The sequence below is a fragment of the Lactuca saligna genome, chromosome 6, assembly GCF_052625555.1.
Source record: "Lactuca saligna cultivar CGN05327 chromosome 6, ASM5262555v1, whole genome shotgun sequence".
NCBI classification, from domain to species: domain Eukaryota; kingdom Viridiplantae; phylum Streptophyta; class Magnoliopsida; order Asterales; family Asteraceae; genus Lactuca; species Lactuca saligna.
This window is the reverse complement of record NC_136422.1, coordinates 6,497,199-6,516,326: the sequence shown is the minus strand read 5'-3', so window position 1 is coordinate 6,516,326 and position 19,128 is coordinate 6,497,199. Positions and strand designations below refer to the sequence as shown.

At 34.6% G+C, this 19,128-nt stretch overlaps 1 protein-coding gene across 1 annotated transcript; it reads left to right on the top strand.

The window, feature by feature from the left end:
• Positions 1–244: 244 nt before the first annotated feature.
• On the top strand, positions 245–2,233 carry LOC145003495 (Pentatricopeptide repeat (PPR) superfamily protein). Its single transcript, XM_078962625.1, has one exon. The coding sequence runs from the start codon at positions 328–330 to the stop codon at positions 2,149–2,151; it is 1,824 nt and encodes a 607-aa protein (XP_078818751.1). The 5' UTR covers positions 245–327; the 3' UTR covers positions 2,152–2,233.
• The last annotated feature ends 16,895 nt before the right edge of the window (positions 2,234–19,128 follow it).

Here is a 19,128-nt window from a genome sequence, read left to right as displayed (position 1 = left end):
TAAAGCTAAATCACACTCAAAATAAAAAAATACTATTTAAATATTTTTTAAAACCCACTTTTAGCTTTTTGTTTCCTCAAAAGAATTTACAAAAAAAAAACTTTTACAAAAAAAAATTTATACTTAAAAAATAATCCCAAACACCTTAAAAAAACAAACACCTAAATAATAATGAAAAAAAATCCAAACTACGGTATAAACTATATAGATGTTGACTAATAGGGAGTCAAAATTGAGAAACACCATTCTCACGAGCGTACAAATAAGTGAATATCAATCTTATCGATCGATTAATTGATTCGATTTCGTTAAATCCATTTCTTGCAAATGTTACGAATCAACATTACTCTCGTTACCCAAATTCATCGCCGTAGCATCTTCTCCTACACGTTATATCATCATAAGCTCTCGCCAATTGTAAGTTCGTCAATACCTCCGTATCATAGCTCGTTCAATGCATCCATGTCAAATTCGTCACTTAAATCATTGGAATTTAGTCGCATTTCACTTCTGAGTTTGTTTCGACAAATTGGTAATCGTAATTTGACACTGATTCACTCTTATAGTGGAGGTGGTAATGATGCATTTGATCGAACAGCTGGTGGGCAAGTTTCACCTTTAAGTAGTGATGGTGAATTGGATGAAAAAGATGGTGATTCTGGTTCTGATGATACCACTGTATATAAACAACCTAAAGGATGTGTTCCAACTTCCATTGTTGGTGAAAATTTGTACAATATTATCATAGACTGTAAGCCTAACAACCCACAAAATAGTTACATGGAGAGGTCTCTTGACGAAGCTGGTGTTCAATTGACTACGCCCTTGGTGATGGAGATTTTAGGTAGTCTTAGATATCAGGAGAATTTAGCTTTTCGGTTTTTCACATGGGCTGGGAACCAAGAAAACTACAGTCATGAACCTCAGGCATATAATGAGATGATCGATATCCTATCAAACACAAAATACAAGGCAAAACAGTATCGTATAGTTTGTGATCTTCTAGATTACATGAAGAGAAACAACAAAACTAAAGTGCCTATGGAAGCATTGATAAAGATTCTGAAGCAGTATGCAGATAAGCATTTGACTCATCTTCATAAGTTTGCAAAGAAGAAAAAAGTCAAGCTTAAAAAACTCCAGCCAGAAATCGATGCGTTCAACGTGTTAATAGATGCTTTTTGCAAGTCTTGTTTAGTTGAAGATGCTGAATCCATGTTCATGAGGATAAAGAACAAAATCAAGCCCAATGCTAGCACATATAACATCTTGTTTTTCGGTTGGTGTAGAGTGAGAAACCCTAAAAGAAGTACGCAAATACTTGATGAAATGATCCAAATGGGGCATACCCCAGAAAATTTCACCTACAACACTGCCATTGATACATTTTGTAAATCTGGAATGATCTCAGAAGCTTATGAACTTTTAGAGTTCATGAAAGAAAAAGGTACATTCATGTCTTCACCCACTGCTAAAACATATGCTATCATGATTGTTGCATTTGCACGTGAAAATAAAATGGATGAATGTTTTAAACTTGTTGATGACATGGCATCTAGTGGATGCCTCCCTGATGTTTCAACATATAGAGAAATGATTGAAGGGATGTGCTTAGCTGGAAAAGTTGATTATGCTTATAAATTCTTGGAAGATATGAAAAACAAAGGCTACCCTCCTGACATTGTTACATACAACTGTTTTCTCAAGGTTCTTTGTGATCATAAAGATAGTAAAGAAGCATGTAATCTTTTCAAGAAAATGATTGAAGCTGGTTGTGTGCCAAGTGTCCAATCTTATAACATGCTAATTATGATGTTTTTCAAGATTAGTGATCCGATTAGGGCGTTTGAGATATGGGATGAGATGGATATTCATATCCGTGATACTGATTCTTATTGTGTAATGATTGAAGGGCTTTTTGGGTGTGAAAGAATAGAGGATGCTTGTGGTCTTTTGGAACAAGTTTTGAATAAAGATATGAAATTGCCTTATCAAAAGTTTGATTCTTTCTTGATGCAGCTTTCAAGAATTGGTGATCTTCGTGGTATTCATAGATTGTCTCAACATATGAGAAAGTTTTATAATCCTTCTATGGCGCGTAGATTCGCATTAAGTCAGAAAAGGAAGAGTGTTAGTTTAAGAGGGAAATGATCGGTTTTATGTTGAGTTTGTAGTTGATATTTGGGTATCCATTTGCATAATTTAAAGTTTGAACAAACTAGTTTTTCTCAAATTCCTATAATAGTGTTTGTAGTTTATTTGGAAATCAAGAATTTTTATAGTTGAATGGTGTTTTCTTAGGTGCAATATATATTATCAACTAAATTTAATGGATACATAAAGGAAAGGAAAACTAGTTTCTCACTTGATTGTTGATTAATCGTTCGTTTAATTTTAGTGGAAAACTTGTCCATATTAGAACTTTCATGACTAAATTGAGTAAGTTAGAGATATTTCTTAACCTAAATATGATATAAACCCTTATAAAATCGCATTTCTAAATTCAAATTAACATTTATTAATAATACAAGTAAAAAAATAATTGTGTGGTTTAACTTTTACTTGACAAACTAGAATATACTACTAATACACATAAAATAATTTTGTAGTTTCTAAGAGAGAAGGAATAATAACATGATAGTGACTTGTATATGTAGTATCCGAATTTACCGATCAATGTCTTGAACGGGTACAAACAAAAGAATCAAACATTAGGGATATGAAAAGGATTGTTGGTCGCCATTTTTGGTGTTGATAAAGACTACCCCACTAACTCTCTCATTGCAAAAACATAAAAAAGGTGAAAGTGGAAGTGAATTTATTTCCGACGAAATAAATAGTATCATGTGTATGTGTTTGATTCTTTTTTGTGTTTGAAAAATCTTGTTTTTTAACTTATTGTATTTTAACTAATTATTATATGGATATAAAAATAACTGTGGATCAATTATTTTAGTTATTTTAAAAAAAACATTTATCATTATTATTAATTAAAAAAAATAAAATAATACTATTTAATTAAAAGAAGGGTAAAAATTTACATTTCCATTAGTTTCAAATTAGGAAGCATAAATTTAAAAAAAAGAAAAAAAAAAATCGGATTTTAAGGAATTTTTTATTATCTTAATTTTGAATCCTGATTTTTTTAGTTAATTCAATTTTAATTCTATCAGAATGTCATTCCGTCAGAATGATGTTCTATGATAATGTTTTTCTATTAGAATATTAATAAGAATAATAAAATTCTTGAACCTGAAATTGAATAATAACACAATTCTAATATATTTATACACATTGAATAAATACAAATTCATAAATATTCTTACATACCGATACATTTTAATATAATTGTACATATTCTAACAGAATGTTATCAAAATGAATAAATTTCTTAAGAATAACATCCTAAAATATACAATTATTGAACGGATACACTTAATCTTCTTCAATGGCCCAAATAATCACACTTAATATTCTTCAACGTAACTTGTTATTGAACTCAATTCCAAGTCTTTCTATTGTATGATCAATCATTGATTCATTCTTCAAACCATTCTGAAAGAATAGTTCATTACCAAATAAAAAAGAAAAAACTAAAGTCCTTTATACAAATTTGCATACTTGTAAATTGCACAAAAACTCATAACCAAGAATTATAGAAAATGCACAAATCACAGAGGAAATATCGAGATTCAATTCCGACATAATCGGAATCGGAGATTCTATTACGATATAATTGAAAATCAAGATTTAATTCTGGCAGAATTACTCCCACCATTATTATATGTGAATACAAAATGGAAATTTAGAACACGCATTTGAATAAAAAAAAATCAGCATGAGGTTTGGGATTTACCTCCTCCTTTCTCTTTCAAGGCCACCAAAAACACACACAAGGGTCAATAATGCTCAAATAAGTGGCTAGGGTTTGCTAAGGTCGTATGGAGGTGTTGGAGGCTGATGAGGGATGATGTTTGGAGGCCATAGGTTGATTAAAAAGGGTCCAAACCCTAAAAATTAGGGTTTGTGGCTCACAGATGTACGCTAGGAGTATGCCCCGTGTACGTGAGCCCGCTATAAAAATTACAAAAATGAAAGTATAGGCCATTTTTTAATCTTTCTCATACACAAGGGACAAACTGCAATAACTCTTCATACTTAGGGTTAAAATTGAAAATACCTCATCAACGAGACGTTATAATCGGCTGCTTCCATGATGTTGTGAAAAATTTGTCATACAATGTAACGCTCCAAAAATCATGACATAAATTTTTTTGTTTTTAGATTAATAAATTGCTAATACATGTTATTCCATATACTCAAGGTAACCAAAATTTAGCAAAACATCATCGAATTTGAGTAATTCACAGAATGCGGAAACATGTGGTGTGTGCGTTGCAATTGCCCCAAGCTCCTTCATTTGAAAACCGAAGTACCTGAAACATAAAATGAAAACCGTAAGTACAAAGCTTAGTGAGTTCCCACAAATACCACACAACATACAACCACAAAATATCATGCAACGTACATATAGTTGCCATGGGATCCCCCCATGGTCTTTATCTGATATGCCATGGGCTCCCCCCATGGTCTTTACCTGGAATTTCATGAGCTCCCCCTCATAGTCTGATATCCAAATGCCACAGGATCCTCCTGGGATCTTCCATGCAAGTATCACAGAGACAACATGCATACCACATAACATGTAATCGGTTGACATTGGTGCCTTCGACCCGTGGATATAGTGAGAAGACTCACCTCGCATTACAAAAACTCACTGAAAGAATCCCTAACTGCTGCCCTGACGGCTTCCCGAACTATCAATACCAATAATACACCCGTTTAGCAATCGGGATCCAATCCATAACCACAAATCCTTACCTGGGGTAAAAGGCCCATTTTACCCCAACCTATCCTTGTCCAAATCTATGACCCAAACTACAATTTGAAATGCCCAAAGGTCCACTAATCAACCAATGAACCAATTTTCCAAATTGAGCCCAAACTCCTTACATGGCCTTGCCTAAAGGCCCAACCAATCTTTCTAGTCCAAACACTTTGTATCCTGATGGCCCATTAATAACTCAAGCCCAAAATACCAGAAACTACTAGATCTATAAAAGCACACTAATGGCCTAATTTTCCAAATTGGACCCAACCCCATACGTGCCTTATCCTAAGCCCATAATTCCCTTTATTAAAATTCAGATTACCTCAAGTACCCCTTGGGACAAACTTGTTCAAAGACATAAGTCAAAAGTTAAAGTTAACGGCCCGAGTTGACCCAACTTGCTGAGTTGTCCTTCAAATCATCGAGTTTCTCCATTAACTGCACAAATAGGAAAAAATCCTATCAACTCCCATAGTTCACTAATGAACTCGCTGAGTTAACCAGAAATCCAACAACTTAATGCATTAAGTTGTTTCCATCCAATCTAGGAATTCCAAATCTCAGATCTTCTTCAAAATGATGTCTAGAAGGGTAAAGTTTCCAGCTTTACTCTTAGGAACTACCAAAACAAGTCAAAACCAAACCCTAAACTCACTAGAGTGAGGCTTGACCCATTAATCCCTTAATCTTCAAGGACATAACCCAAAATATAGATCTGGCATTCAAAGGCTATACAATCACATAAAGTTTCCAACTTTATGTCCATACATGCTAAAAAGAAGCCCTAAGGCTCGATAAGTGATTAACAAGGGACTTATTGCATGAATGGGACCTAGAACCTAGTAAAGTTTGCAACTTTAAGCCAAATAAGGCCATACAAGGGTCATATCTAACATGATAACCCCTGGAACACTCAACTTCTTGAACAACCCAACCATGAGCCCATAATCAATATAAAATCCCAAAACAAAGAGATCTAAACAATAATAAAGCAAGTTTTAAACTTGATACCACGAAAGGACTTAGATAAGTAGGGAAATTCTGAATCTAAGTCTTCCCTCCAAGCTTTACACTTCCAACTTCAAAGCTTCTTCAAAAGAGCACAAAAGATCAACACTCATGACCCTCTACAAGCTCACACACACACTCATAAGAGAAGGTGATACACGCCATTAGGGTTTTTTGGACAGAGGAGGCTGGTAAGGAGGTCAACCAAGGGACTTAAGGCCTTTAAATAGGGTGCAACACCCTAAAAATTAGGGTTTCTCAATCAACCTCCAATTCATTGAGTTCCCTTCACCAAATCGCCGAGTTGGTCCACAAAAATGTGCATCCCAAAAGCCTCCAACACGTCGAGTTTCCCTTCATCAACTCGATGTGTTAGTCTCTAGTAAAGGGAACTTATTTCCATAATTATTCTTCTAGATTCCGGGTATTACATACAATCACAAAAATGATTTCAAATAAATCGGAATTCCAAGAAATCATAAGTCACAGGAAAAACAAAGAAGTTTATATTCACAGAGATTTCAAAGAAAAAATCACAGAAAACATGATTCAAAGAACTTGATTGCAAGAAAAATCACGATTCCATAAGGGCTCTTCCAAGTAAATTAAAAACTATATGAACGAATCTTAGTGAGTCTCCCTAAACTACCACATACTATACACATAATCACATAATAGCATACATTAGGCCTTGCCCACTACATCCAGTATCGAAGCGAAGTCTAGCATCGGGCCCTGCCCGACATCGTACCGAAGTCTGATATACATATAACATATCAACAAGCATATAACATAAACATATAAGCATTCCTCGGGCTTTCCCCAACATCGGACCGAAGCCTGGAACATATAAAACATAACACATAAGCTAAACGTTCCTCGGACTTGCCCCGGCATCGGACCGAAGCTCGGAACATATAACATACACATGAAAGAATCATGAAGATATCAATCATACAAACATTTCTCAGGCTTGCCCCGACATCGGACTAAAGTCCAGAAACATATAATCTACATCGGGCTAACCCTGAAATCCAAACTAAGTCCAATATATGCTAATATACATAAACAGGCTGACATTGGTGCCTTTGACCCGTTCCTACTGGAGGAAAACTCACCTCGTAAAGGTAGTTGTGAAATCTCGGGTGAGGAATCTCTGACGGATGCTCCAACGACTCCCCGACTAACATCATCACAATAACACTTAATCAATATCCAAAAATCTTTCTTAGGGTAAAATGACTACTTTATCCCTAGTCATAGTCAACATTCTAGTCAAAGTCAACGTTCTGGGTTGACTCAACTTACTGAGGTCTATAATTCAGAAATCCTGAAATCGCGATCCAACTCGCTGAGTCACCGCCCTGACTTGATGAGTTCCCTTACTAATCATAATCATGATAAAGCGAGCCAACTCGTCGGTTTTTCTGTTATGTATGCTAGTGTATAATATTTATGTGCACATGATTGTTTGATTGGGGGTTGGGTTGAGGCGGACCTGCTTTGCTAAAGGCCAACATACCCGGGGCAGACCAAAAAGACTGTAGGCCCGGGAGGGCATGCTAGTCAGACCGAAGGCACGATGAGCGGTCCAGATAGGTTGAAGGCCCTGAACCAGGTGTTACATAAATTTTTATGTAAATACGTACCAGGAACCAGGCGTTACATAATTTTTTCTAAAACTATTTATAAGTCAATTATATATATATATATATATATATATATATATATATATATATATATATAATATGTCCTCCTATAATTACATATTACATCATTGTATTTTAATTACTAAACAATTGTATGAAGGTGAACATGACTTACTGAATGATCGAGCTAGCATTTATGTCTAAAAGTAGGATGTTTGTTAATTTGTCAATGGTTCATTAGTCAATATGTAATTTTTGTATCCATGATTGATAGATTTCACTACATATTTCCAAACTTCTAATGCTAATGGTTTACCAATTGGGTTCTTTGACCTCACACCACCTCCCATAATATAAATATGCTAAATATTTTTCTTTAGGTGTGGATTTGACATAAGAAAGATTCCAAATTTTGTGTTTACTCCAATTATGAATACACTAATGGGACCTTCAGATATGGTCTTGATCAATACTTGTTGCGTGGTAGGTTGTCGAAGATGTGAGTATCTCCTAGGTCCCTAGTATATCAGTCAGTGATATTGTCTTTTAGTAGAGTGTGGCCATTGCATCCCCTGTTTTAATTACATAATCTGTTTAACTATTGTAGCACTTTATTCTTGGTTCTCGTCGTGATTTTACTTATAATGTTTCAATCAAATTCTTAGATAAAATTTGGTGGTAATATTATATTTGGAAATATATTGTGGTTTTGTGCAGGCATGATGTTTGAAACCGAAGCAACTAATCAATTTATAAAACCCTATATAAATGAAAATGTTGACACAAATGATTTCATGGATGTAACATACGAATCAGAAAATCTTAACAATTTCGATGTGAATATTGAATTTGACGAAGATGATGTGAATGATGAAAGGATACTAGGAAAGGTTTTTCATACACCCGATGTAATCCCCGCAAGATAGGGCTATTCGATTAAAGAATAATAAGATAATTATTCCTCACGACGATAAAACAAATATTTTAATAGAAGATTATTTAGGATGAATAATCTATTCAAAAGTCGTAGATATCGTAAAACCGAGCGCGTACATATAGATACCGCCTAAATCTAACTACGTCAGAGAAAGTTATGGTTTTTCGAAGTTTCAACATAACAATATACAACTCAGAAACTGAAATGGAAATCGGTCGATTGTTAGGAAAAAAATATAAACAAGAATCGAAGATCTCATTAATAGGAGTTCGTTGATATAAAGACAGTCGAGAATGGACATCGAACAAGGGAGTTATAAAATCTTAATGAACTTTAACAGTCTAAGCCTGTTGAAAATATAACTTTAAAAATAAAGTCAAAATTAACTGATGAAGTCTAAATGAAAGTTGTAGATCTCTTCGATAGCTACATGTAGATATAAAGAATGTCGAAAACGGAGCTCGTATGAAGAAGATATAAAATTTTAAAGATTTATAAAAATTCACGTGCAACGGTAGAGCGCATGGCGTACACTGACACACTACCCATAATCTACTACGTGTCACCACCCATACGAGGCAACGTCAACACTACTGACCGAGTGCGCATGGAACACTGACCAAGTGTGTGATGTGCAAGCCAAAAATACCCTATAAATAGGATTCAAGCCTCATTTGATTTCCCACACCTTCCAGCTTTCTCCTTTGATTTTCTCTCCTTTTTGGTCAAAAATCTTCTTTGGAATTAAGCCTTTGGCGAAGCCCTGTGGTGTCAGATAGTCGACAATTAAAAGCTCTCAGGTCATAATTATGCCTTCTTAATTCACGGTATTCATCAGAATGCTTTATAAGTTAAGTTACACTTATTTTATTCAAGTGTAACTTTTAATTATAGTCATATTTGTTATTATGAACCTATAATTAAGATTTATCAGTGATTCCAAGTCATTATACTGATTGATCTACTTATAAGGATGATGTCTAGGTTGGATTTAGTGAGGTGTTTAAAGTGGGATTTCCAAACAATATACTTTGTATACCAAATGGACCCTACGTCCGATATGATACTACCTGATTGTTTCTTACTTCATAGATCTTGATGTAGACATTGAGATTAGTGAGGAATCTAGACTATATCATTAGTCGCCAGGAATATAAGACTAAGGCTTAGTAATATGAACCTAGGTCACGTCATAGGAAAAGATAAAGTACCAAGGCGAAGTTCTGATCAAATCCCAAGGCATCCACTTTTATCAAGTGAGTACATAGTTACTTCCATATTACACATAGATATCAAGTATTTAATTTTTAGATGCACTAAGTATTGTGTTCCCAATAATTGTGCTAAACAAGATCTTGATTTTTTTCTCGCATTAAATTATATATGTATTTTATTATACTTATATTGTATTAGGTAAAACGGGTAGGAGAGAAAGAGATAATATAATGGTGAGAGACCATGCCAGAGATAGAATAGTGGTGAGAAACCATACCAGAGATAATGTAATGGTGAGAGACCATGACCAACTGAGATGTGACATCCCCAAAATCACGGCCAGAAAAGACCGGTTTTGTTTATACTTTATTTCAAAATCAGAGTTATCTTTTAATAAAAGGGTTGCGAAATTTGTCCCAAAACAATAATATGATAAAGATTTATCAAAAGCATTTCCATATAAATGTATTTCATTAAAAGACTCGGGATGTCATGTTCGTACAGATCAAAAGTATAAACAGTACAATATAAGCCTTACTACATTATTTCATATCTACAGGTCTATATCCGTAATCCCTCGTCCAAAACATCACATCTATGCTCATGCGCCACTACCTGTAATACATAAAACTGAGTGGGTCAGGCTTGGGAGCCTGGTGAGCACATAGGGTTTTCAACCCACAATAAATAAGTTTCTTAATTTCATCAATCAACAATAACCCGATTACCCGTTCCCGTTATCCTCACTTTACGTCCCTAAACACCTATCATAAGGGACCTAGCCTAAGGATCATCATCGGGACGGACACTACTGCTAAGGGGATTCCTCAACAATAAATGTCCTAATAGGCAACCATGTGGGGGATGGAGTACACCGGTGAACACATCGTTCACAACACCTACAGGTTGCGAGCCTGCTAGTGTTCCACTGGACTGTCTAGAAGAGTCCGTGGTCGTCATCTATACTCCGCTAGATGACTGGATCAACAACAACAACATCGAGGTCTCTCATCATTTTATCACACATCACCTATTACATCTACCCATGTTTTACCCCAACATTTTCGTAGATATAAAATACATATACAGTTTAAATCATTGAAAACATGTATAACAACGTTCATCTAGCATAGATAGCAAGTATTCAGATAATATGCACACATAGCACGTAATTTATATAAAATACTTCATATCTATGTGTAAGTTGAAAGTAACTATGCACTCACTTGATTAGGTGGTGACTCAGCACTCGGACAGCGCTTCGCTACTCTCAAAATGATATTCCTTCGATAAAACCTAATATCGATACCACTAGGGTTTAGTCTAATGATAACCGTGACAAATTAATTGTATGACTATTATTATTATTATTATATAAGTGTTAATAACACTTAATATAACTCATAATAATAGCCCAAATAATTATTTTAAGGACCTAATAACATTCCTATATTAAAACATAAGCTAAACTAAAGATAGGATAGGTACAGCTCACTTACAGTGGGTTTTTCTCGAAAACCGGGCTTCGCTGGAGCAGCGTTCCCGAGCCGAAAGGCTCTTTTCTTGGGACTCCGGGAGCCTCGGGGCTTCCTTCGGGTGCTAGGGGGTTTACCTAGGCTTTTAGGGGGGTTAGGGAGCTTGGAGAGAGAGTTTAGAGAGAGAAAGAAGAGGGGTGAGGGGTGAGGAAATGAGGGAACCCAACACCTCTATTTATAGGGGAGGATTCTGATGTACTCGCTGAGTAGGGGGGACCTACTCGCCGAGTTGGTCCATGTGGTGGCCTTCTGGTGGTGCCACGTGTCCAATTCTGGTGGTGCCACGTCACCCCTACCGCGTGTCAGCCCTCAAACTTAGAAAAATCATAACTTTCGCATACGAGCTCCGTTTTTGACGTTCTTTATATCCACGCGTAGGTAAAATCAAGATCTACAACTTTTGTTTAGACTCCGTTGGCTAATTCTTGACCGATATCAAATTTAACAGTAGGAGGCGTTTAGACTGTTAAATGACCGCGAAGAGTTCATAACTCCTTCATACGGACTCCGTTTTCGTTTGTCTTTTTACCGTTGAGTTCCTATGAATGAGATCTTCAACTCTCATTTAGGTTGCGTAAGCCAAAAACCGCTCGAACTAAAATTCAAGTTTCGGGCCGTGCACTGCTAAGCCGAATCTTAGAAAAATCATAACTTCTTCATACGAAGTCAGATTTGAGCGTTCTTTTTATCGATGTTCTTAGTTTAACATATTATACGACTTTTGTTTAGATTGCTAAGGCTAAAAAGTCTTCTATCGTAAATTCACTATTTACATCTCCCGGTGCCGTGCCGGTTTTGCCGTAAAACTTCGGCGGGTCATAACTTCTTCGTTATAGCTCGGATTTCGGCATTCTTTATATCTACGGAAACCTTGAGACATATTCTACAACTTTGTGTAGAGATATCGGGATTATCTCACACTTTAATTTTTGACGCTCATTTTTATTCTTTATTAATTATACATTTATAATGAAATAGTAAACACATAAACACACATAATTCACATAATACTCAAATATTTCATATTTATTACTTCAAAAAGAGTTACAATAGTTGACCTAGACTATTACATTGACAAAAATGCTTAGCCCTGAAACCCGGGCGTTACAATTCTCTCCCCCTTAGGATGATTCCGTCCCGGAATCATGCATCAGCAAACAGATGTGGATAGCGACTCATCATGTCATCCTCTGTTTCCCAAGTGAGATTCGGCCCATTCGAATGTTTCCATCGGACTAGCACCAAGTCTACCATCTTGCGTCGTAACTTCTTAGTCTTACGGTCAACAATTGCCTCAGGCTCTTCAATCAGCCGTTTATTCTCATCCATCCTTAACTCTGAAATTGGAATTATGTCGGGAACATCTCCCATGAATTTCCTCAAATAACACACATGGAAGGTGTTATGAATACCATTGAGTTCTTCGGGCAATTCCAGCTTGTAAGCTTGGTTCCCAATCTTCTGAAGAACTTTGAACGGTCCAATAAACCTTGGACTCAACTTTCCTCGTTTCCCAAATCGTATAAGTCCCTTCCATGGTGAGACTTTAAGCAAAACAGAATCCCCAACTTCGAAGGTTATCGGTCGTCTTTTCTTGTCAGCATAGCTCTTCTGACGATCCTGAGCTGCTAACATTCTTTCCCTAATCACCTTCAATTTCTCAGCAGTTTCATGGACCATATCGGGGCCCATAAACTGCTTCTCTCCGGCTTCAAGCCAACAAGACGGCGTACGACACTTCTGTCCATACAAGGCTTGATAAGGTGCCATCTTGATGCTCGAGTGAAAAATATTGTTGTAGGAAAATTCTACTAGAGGTAAGTGCTCGTCCCAATTCCCTTGGAATTCGAGGGTACATGCTCTCAACATATCTTCCAATGTCTGAATCGTTCTTTCGCTCTGACCATTAGTTTGCGGATGGTAAGCAGTACTCAAACACAACTTTGTACCCAACTCCTCTTCTAGACTCCTCCAAAACCTTGACGTGAAACGACTATCACGATCTGACACAATCGTAAGAGGGACACCGTGAAGTCTTACAATTTCCTTCACATAAGCATTTGCGAGCTTATCCATAGACCACTTCTCGTTGGCTGCTATGAAGTGTGCACTCTTGGTGAAACGAAATATCAAGGTGAACAAGGTCTGGATATACAAGCTTCAATGCAACCAACGCTTCTTCAATGAGTTCCTTCTTCTCCAAGGTGCACCAAGAACACTCCAAATAACTTAAAAACTGTTGGATTAGGTGTCTAAGCCCATAACAATAATTGGTATGTACTTGATTTGATTGTAGCGTGGTCCTTTTGGGTTGCCTTCACACTTGCAACTTGACAGGATGACTAGTGGAGAGAGAGGATAATTTATTATTTGAAATAGTAAATTGGTACTCAAATGATTTTATTAATATATTATAAGATTAATATATTATTTGGAAATCATATTATTAATTAGTATTTAATCAGAAATTAATTTTTGGATTAAAGGAAATGATTAATAATGGAGGTGCTATTTTGAAAATCATTGATAGTTGTGAAACTAGGCTATTGGACTCCTTAACTAGAAGTGGACAAAATCATATAGGGAGGCCCTATAGATTTTCTCCAAGGCCTACTGGTAAGAGGTCCATGGGTTGCTTAAGCCTTAAGCAGAAAATTAGGTCTTCCTCTAGAAACACTAGCAACCTTCATCCATATATAAACCCTCCAGGTCATTATAATTTCGGCTCGAAGCATAAGGTTCTTACCCTAGCATATTTTTCTACATAACAAGTAAATGTAATCTTCTAAACCTAATTTCATATGGATTTTGAAAATTGTATGCTAGATCTAGGGTTATTGCTTTAGAATTCAATTTGCATGTTCAATAGTGAAAAACTTAGATACAAAGCAATTAGGGTTGCATGATCACATAGGAATGTTGATATGCTCATAACCCATCAAAAACACCTTCTTTTTGCTCACAAGGCTCAAACTAGGGTTAGGGTTCCAAGGGAAGGTGTTGGAGAGGTGGAGGCTGAGAATGGAATGAGTTTGGGGAAGTTAATAAGCTTAAATAGGGATTAAACCACAAAAATAGGGTTTGGGCACTAATCGCATATGCTCAACATACTTCTGGTACGCCCAACATACTAGGGATGCCCTAGTACGGCCAACGTACTCCTCGTACGTGCAATGCGCACGACTAACCCAAAAATCATCCTAACTTCAAACGATCATAACTTCCTCGTTCCAACTTCGTTTTCGATGCTCTTTATATACACAAAATGGTATTGATGATCTCTACTACCTTATCTAAATATCTTGGACTAAAAACTTATCAAACAAAAATCCATATTTCATGCAAGAACCCGAGCTATGACTTTTCCCGTTCTATCATTCGGGCCAAAACATAATTCAAAGGTTTAGATCTCATAACCATCATTCCCTCCTTCCAGAAGGTATGAGCATTACCTCCTAAAGGCGCAAAACCTTTACACAATCGACTTCTGGCCCACGATCCTGAAATAAGAAATGATGGGAAGCAGGATGTTACATGAATGAAGCTTTTTGTTTAAGTTAAGCTTTTGTTAAAAGCTAAAAACTGGAAACTTTCAAATGCTCGCAACTAATAATAGTCTAGAGCATACATATTGGACCACATATATTTATGTGTAAGTTGTGTATGATATTTGTATTTTTTTCATCTTTTATTGGTTTTTGGCTACTAAATTTCTGTTGTATGATGTAACACATGTGAGTGTTTGTATTCAGTGTATGTATGTTGTATAATTGAATTCTTTTGCCTTGTATTTGTTCACCCAATTTATTGCAATAGGCAGGTACATGCCCCGACAATCAGGGGCGACTTTGAGGGGTGTGCAAGATAGGCGACCTAACATGGTCAATGTCATCAAGAGGACCATTTTTCTACATACACATATGTAGGTTTAAGTTTAATGTTATAGTTATATTGTTTACAAAGCCAAAGAGGAAACACATAAAAGCACACATTTAGCACATAATTTAAGTATCAATTACAAGTAATCTTCAACTTTAATTCCTTAATTGTTATGTTTTTAAGTATCATTGGCGTAAAAGTTATCGTATAATTAATGGATTTTGCTTTTATACGACAAATTGTATTTAGGAGGCTTATTTTTACTTTTTTGCACATGAACTTTAAAATCAATGAATTAACTTACCGACCGATAATAAAATAAAAAATCAATTGATTTTTTTTCTATTCGGGGGGGGGGGGGGGGGGGGGGGGTACATGGGAACCCTCAACAGTCAACACCATCCAACACACACCACCTATCTTCTCGGAATTTATTTTTGCTGAAACATTATTTCCGGACACCTTGCTCAAAAGCATACATATAGATAGGGTTGTAAATGAATCCAACGAACACAAAAAAAAGTTTGTTCGTTTAAGTTAACCGAGCAAATGAACGAAAAAAGAACGGGTTTTTTTGTTCATGTTTGTTCATCTAAAATTTACATTGTTAATGTTCGTGAACATGATAAACGAACGAACATAGATCAATAAACATAACTTAACATGTACGAACATAAACAAACATATAATATAGTAATGTAATCAAACACAATTGAACATATATAAACATAAAATGAACTTAAATGAACAAACATAGACAAATGTAAATGAACAACATAAACAAACGTTCATGAACATAATTGAACGAATGAAACCATTGTTCATGTTCGTTCGTTTAAGTAAACGAATGAGAATTTATATTTATATTCATTCATTTATTAAATAAAAGAACGTAAACAAACTTTCCGTCGAACAGTTCACGAATAGCTCACTTCATTTACAACATTACTTACATATAAACGAAGACTATGTTTGAAACTCATTCCGTATTTGTGATTTCATTCCTAATAGACCCTTATATATGAAAGTCATTTGAGCCTGAAACATCCAACAAATCCCATCCTTGAAGTTAAGAAAACCCACCCTCCATCCCTAAACATGTTATTATCCCACTTCTATTTTAAGCATATCCTTAGTTTATTATACCCATTACTATCCCATACAAAGCCCATAGCCCAATACTATCCTTATCATATTTGAAGTCCATTGAGCATTATTCAATTTGATTTTTTTTTCTTACAATTCTAAGATTTTATTGAAATCAGTAGTTTTAAACTGTGAGATTTATCAACGACCGAACAAATCATAAATATTTCTTGTTGTATTTTATTTATTTATTTATTTTTTAAAACGCCTTACACATATATACACTATTCTAGTCCTATAACCCAAATGTTGAACCGGTTATGTTGACCCGCTAATTATTCTTTATTTCAAAAGAATCGTAACCAATAAAAACCGGTATAAATGAATTCTGCTCTTTTTTTTTGAAAGAGAATTAAGCCCCTTTACCGTTTTGACTGCCTCTAAGCATATCCCTTATGCTCACCTAATTACAAAAAGCCATCTTGCCCTAAATTTTATAAGCACTAAGCACCTATGTCTTTTCATTGTTGAAGTACTATAACACTTGAATAGAAAATTACTAGATTTCCACAAATATATCAAAAAATCATATTGTATTTTGTTATTTTTGTATGTTTTTTAATACTTCTAATAATAGTGATGTTGATGAGATGTACTATTAAGGAACTTATACTATTCAATAGATATTACGGGTGAGACGAATTAAAAAGATTTCACGTGTTTATGTATTAAATTTGTTGATTATTATTAAACTCTATCATATATTGGTATTTATGTAATTCTTATAAATTTACAAAAAGATATATAAATATAATAAGCACGGACCACTTGAGTTCCGAGATAGTGGAGGACAAGATGAATTTTAACAATTATTAACTACTTGCAGTAAAGGAGGACTTGTCCTCCAAATCATAGGGGGTCTGGGAAGCATCTTTCATTTAGAATTTGATTTTTCTTGAAGGCCATAATTTTATTAAAAACTACAAATTCTAGATAAGAAAATATTACAAACAACACCAATATCAATAAACACCAGTACCAATAGTTAAAGTTGGATTTTAAAACAAACCAAATTAATATATATATATATATATATATATATATATATATATATATATATATATATATATATATATATATATATATATATATATATATATATATATATATATATATATATATATATATGAAGCTTAAGAATATTAAACTGGGTATTTTTTTGGCAGAAATAGTCCCTGCACTTTGCTTCTCATTCTTTACCTATTTGACATTTTTAGTCCTTGCAATCAATATTTTTATATTTTTTAGGAACCTTTTAATATTTAAAGTTTGGCCACAAAACTTTAACGGTTTGACAATTTTGATCCATTTTCTAAAAATTTGCTAATTCCTATCCCTTTAATTCTTTAACCATTTTGAAACTTCTGATCCTTGCAGTCAAAACTTTTACATTTTTTCATAAAAACATGAAAAGAACGGTCTGGGGAAAAGTACGGTATTTTCACCCTTGCACTTTCTACGTCTATCATATTTATCGATTCGGAAACAATATTGAAAGCTTCTGACCCCCGCGTAGTAGGGGTAACATTTCTAGTTAATATTAAACTTGTATAACTGGAAACACTGTGTTACCTGGAAACACTTTGTTACCTGGAAACACTGCTCCATTACCATCTTTTATTACCATGTCATTTGTTTTATTTATGTATTATCAGTTTTAACTTATAATCCTATCTAATTTTACCGGTTAAAACAAAAATAGACAATATGTCTAGTCGCGTAGTAGTATAGTAAAGTGAGGAGTTGAACACAGGGAACGAAAATTTTAACAAGAAAATAACTGATATTAATTAAACAAAGTGAAATAAACTATGATGGGGGTGGGGGGTTAATCTGATATTATAAGTTTGGAAAAACATAAATATCAACTAGCAATTAACTCAAATTATTTTTAACTAAAGCAAACAAACAAAAAACAATTTTAATTCAAAATTAAAAAGTACTTTCATTTAGTTTCGAATCCCCCTTTTTTCTATGTTTGATTTCTATTGAGTTAAATATGTTGGTTACCAAATTAAGAAGTTACTAGTTATCATGTTATGATTCTAAGTATTATCAATTCATGAACTACTATACTATGTAATGATCAAACACAAGTTGGACACTTAATTGATTTTAAAAATTATTTAGACTATAAATGATAAGATTTTAAAGATTATTTATAAGCAAACTTTTGATGTGATGTATTGAAATTAACAAGTTTTGTTTAGAGGCAAGATTCATAATCAGAAATTTCTGTGTTCCCTTCATCTTCAGAAAAACAATTTTGCAAGAGATTTTTGTGGTGTGATGTGATTTTTGTAACCCTCCACAAATAACTGAAAATAAGTCTTTATAGGTATTGATTATGACAGTTAGAAACTGTCAAAAACCGAAAATAACTACCATAATACCTGTCATTAAGTAATTATGAATTTAATAAAATAAAAGTTAATTCCATAATTAAAAAATATTTAATTCATCACGAAGACCCCAAGAGCCCCAAGGCCCACGTCCCATCTTTTGACCATAAAATATTCTCTTGATGTTAGCCTAATTTGAGTCCAGTTAGGCTATTCCAACACCACAAACCAAGCCCATCAATCTTAGCTCAATGATTTTCTATATTGATAAACTAATGATGCTTAAATTTATTAAGAGGAGCTTTTTCTTTCTTGCTTCCAATGTGGGACAAGTCCCACAGAGTAAATTGGTAAACAAAGTTCTAACAATACCTAACGTTTTTTATTTAGACTCTAAAAATACCCCACATTTGAATAGAAAACAAGATAACTTTCACTACTAGAAAAACAGCCTTTTACGACGCTCATTGTGCGTTGTAAAACGCTCAGACGACGCGCAAATGCACGTCAAGAAAGGCCCTGTCAT

Coding starts and splice junctions, on each gene's coding strand:
- LOC145003495 (XM_078962625.1), top strand. CDS start 328: ATGTTACGAATCAACATTACTCTCGTTACCCAAATTCATCGCCGTAGC.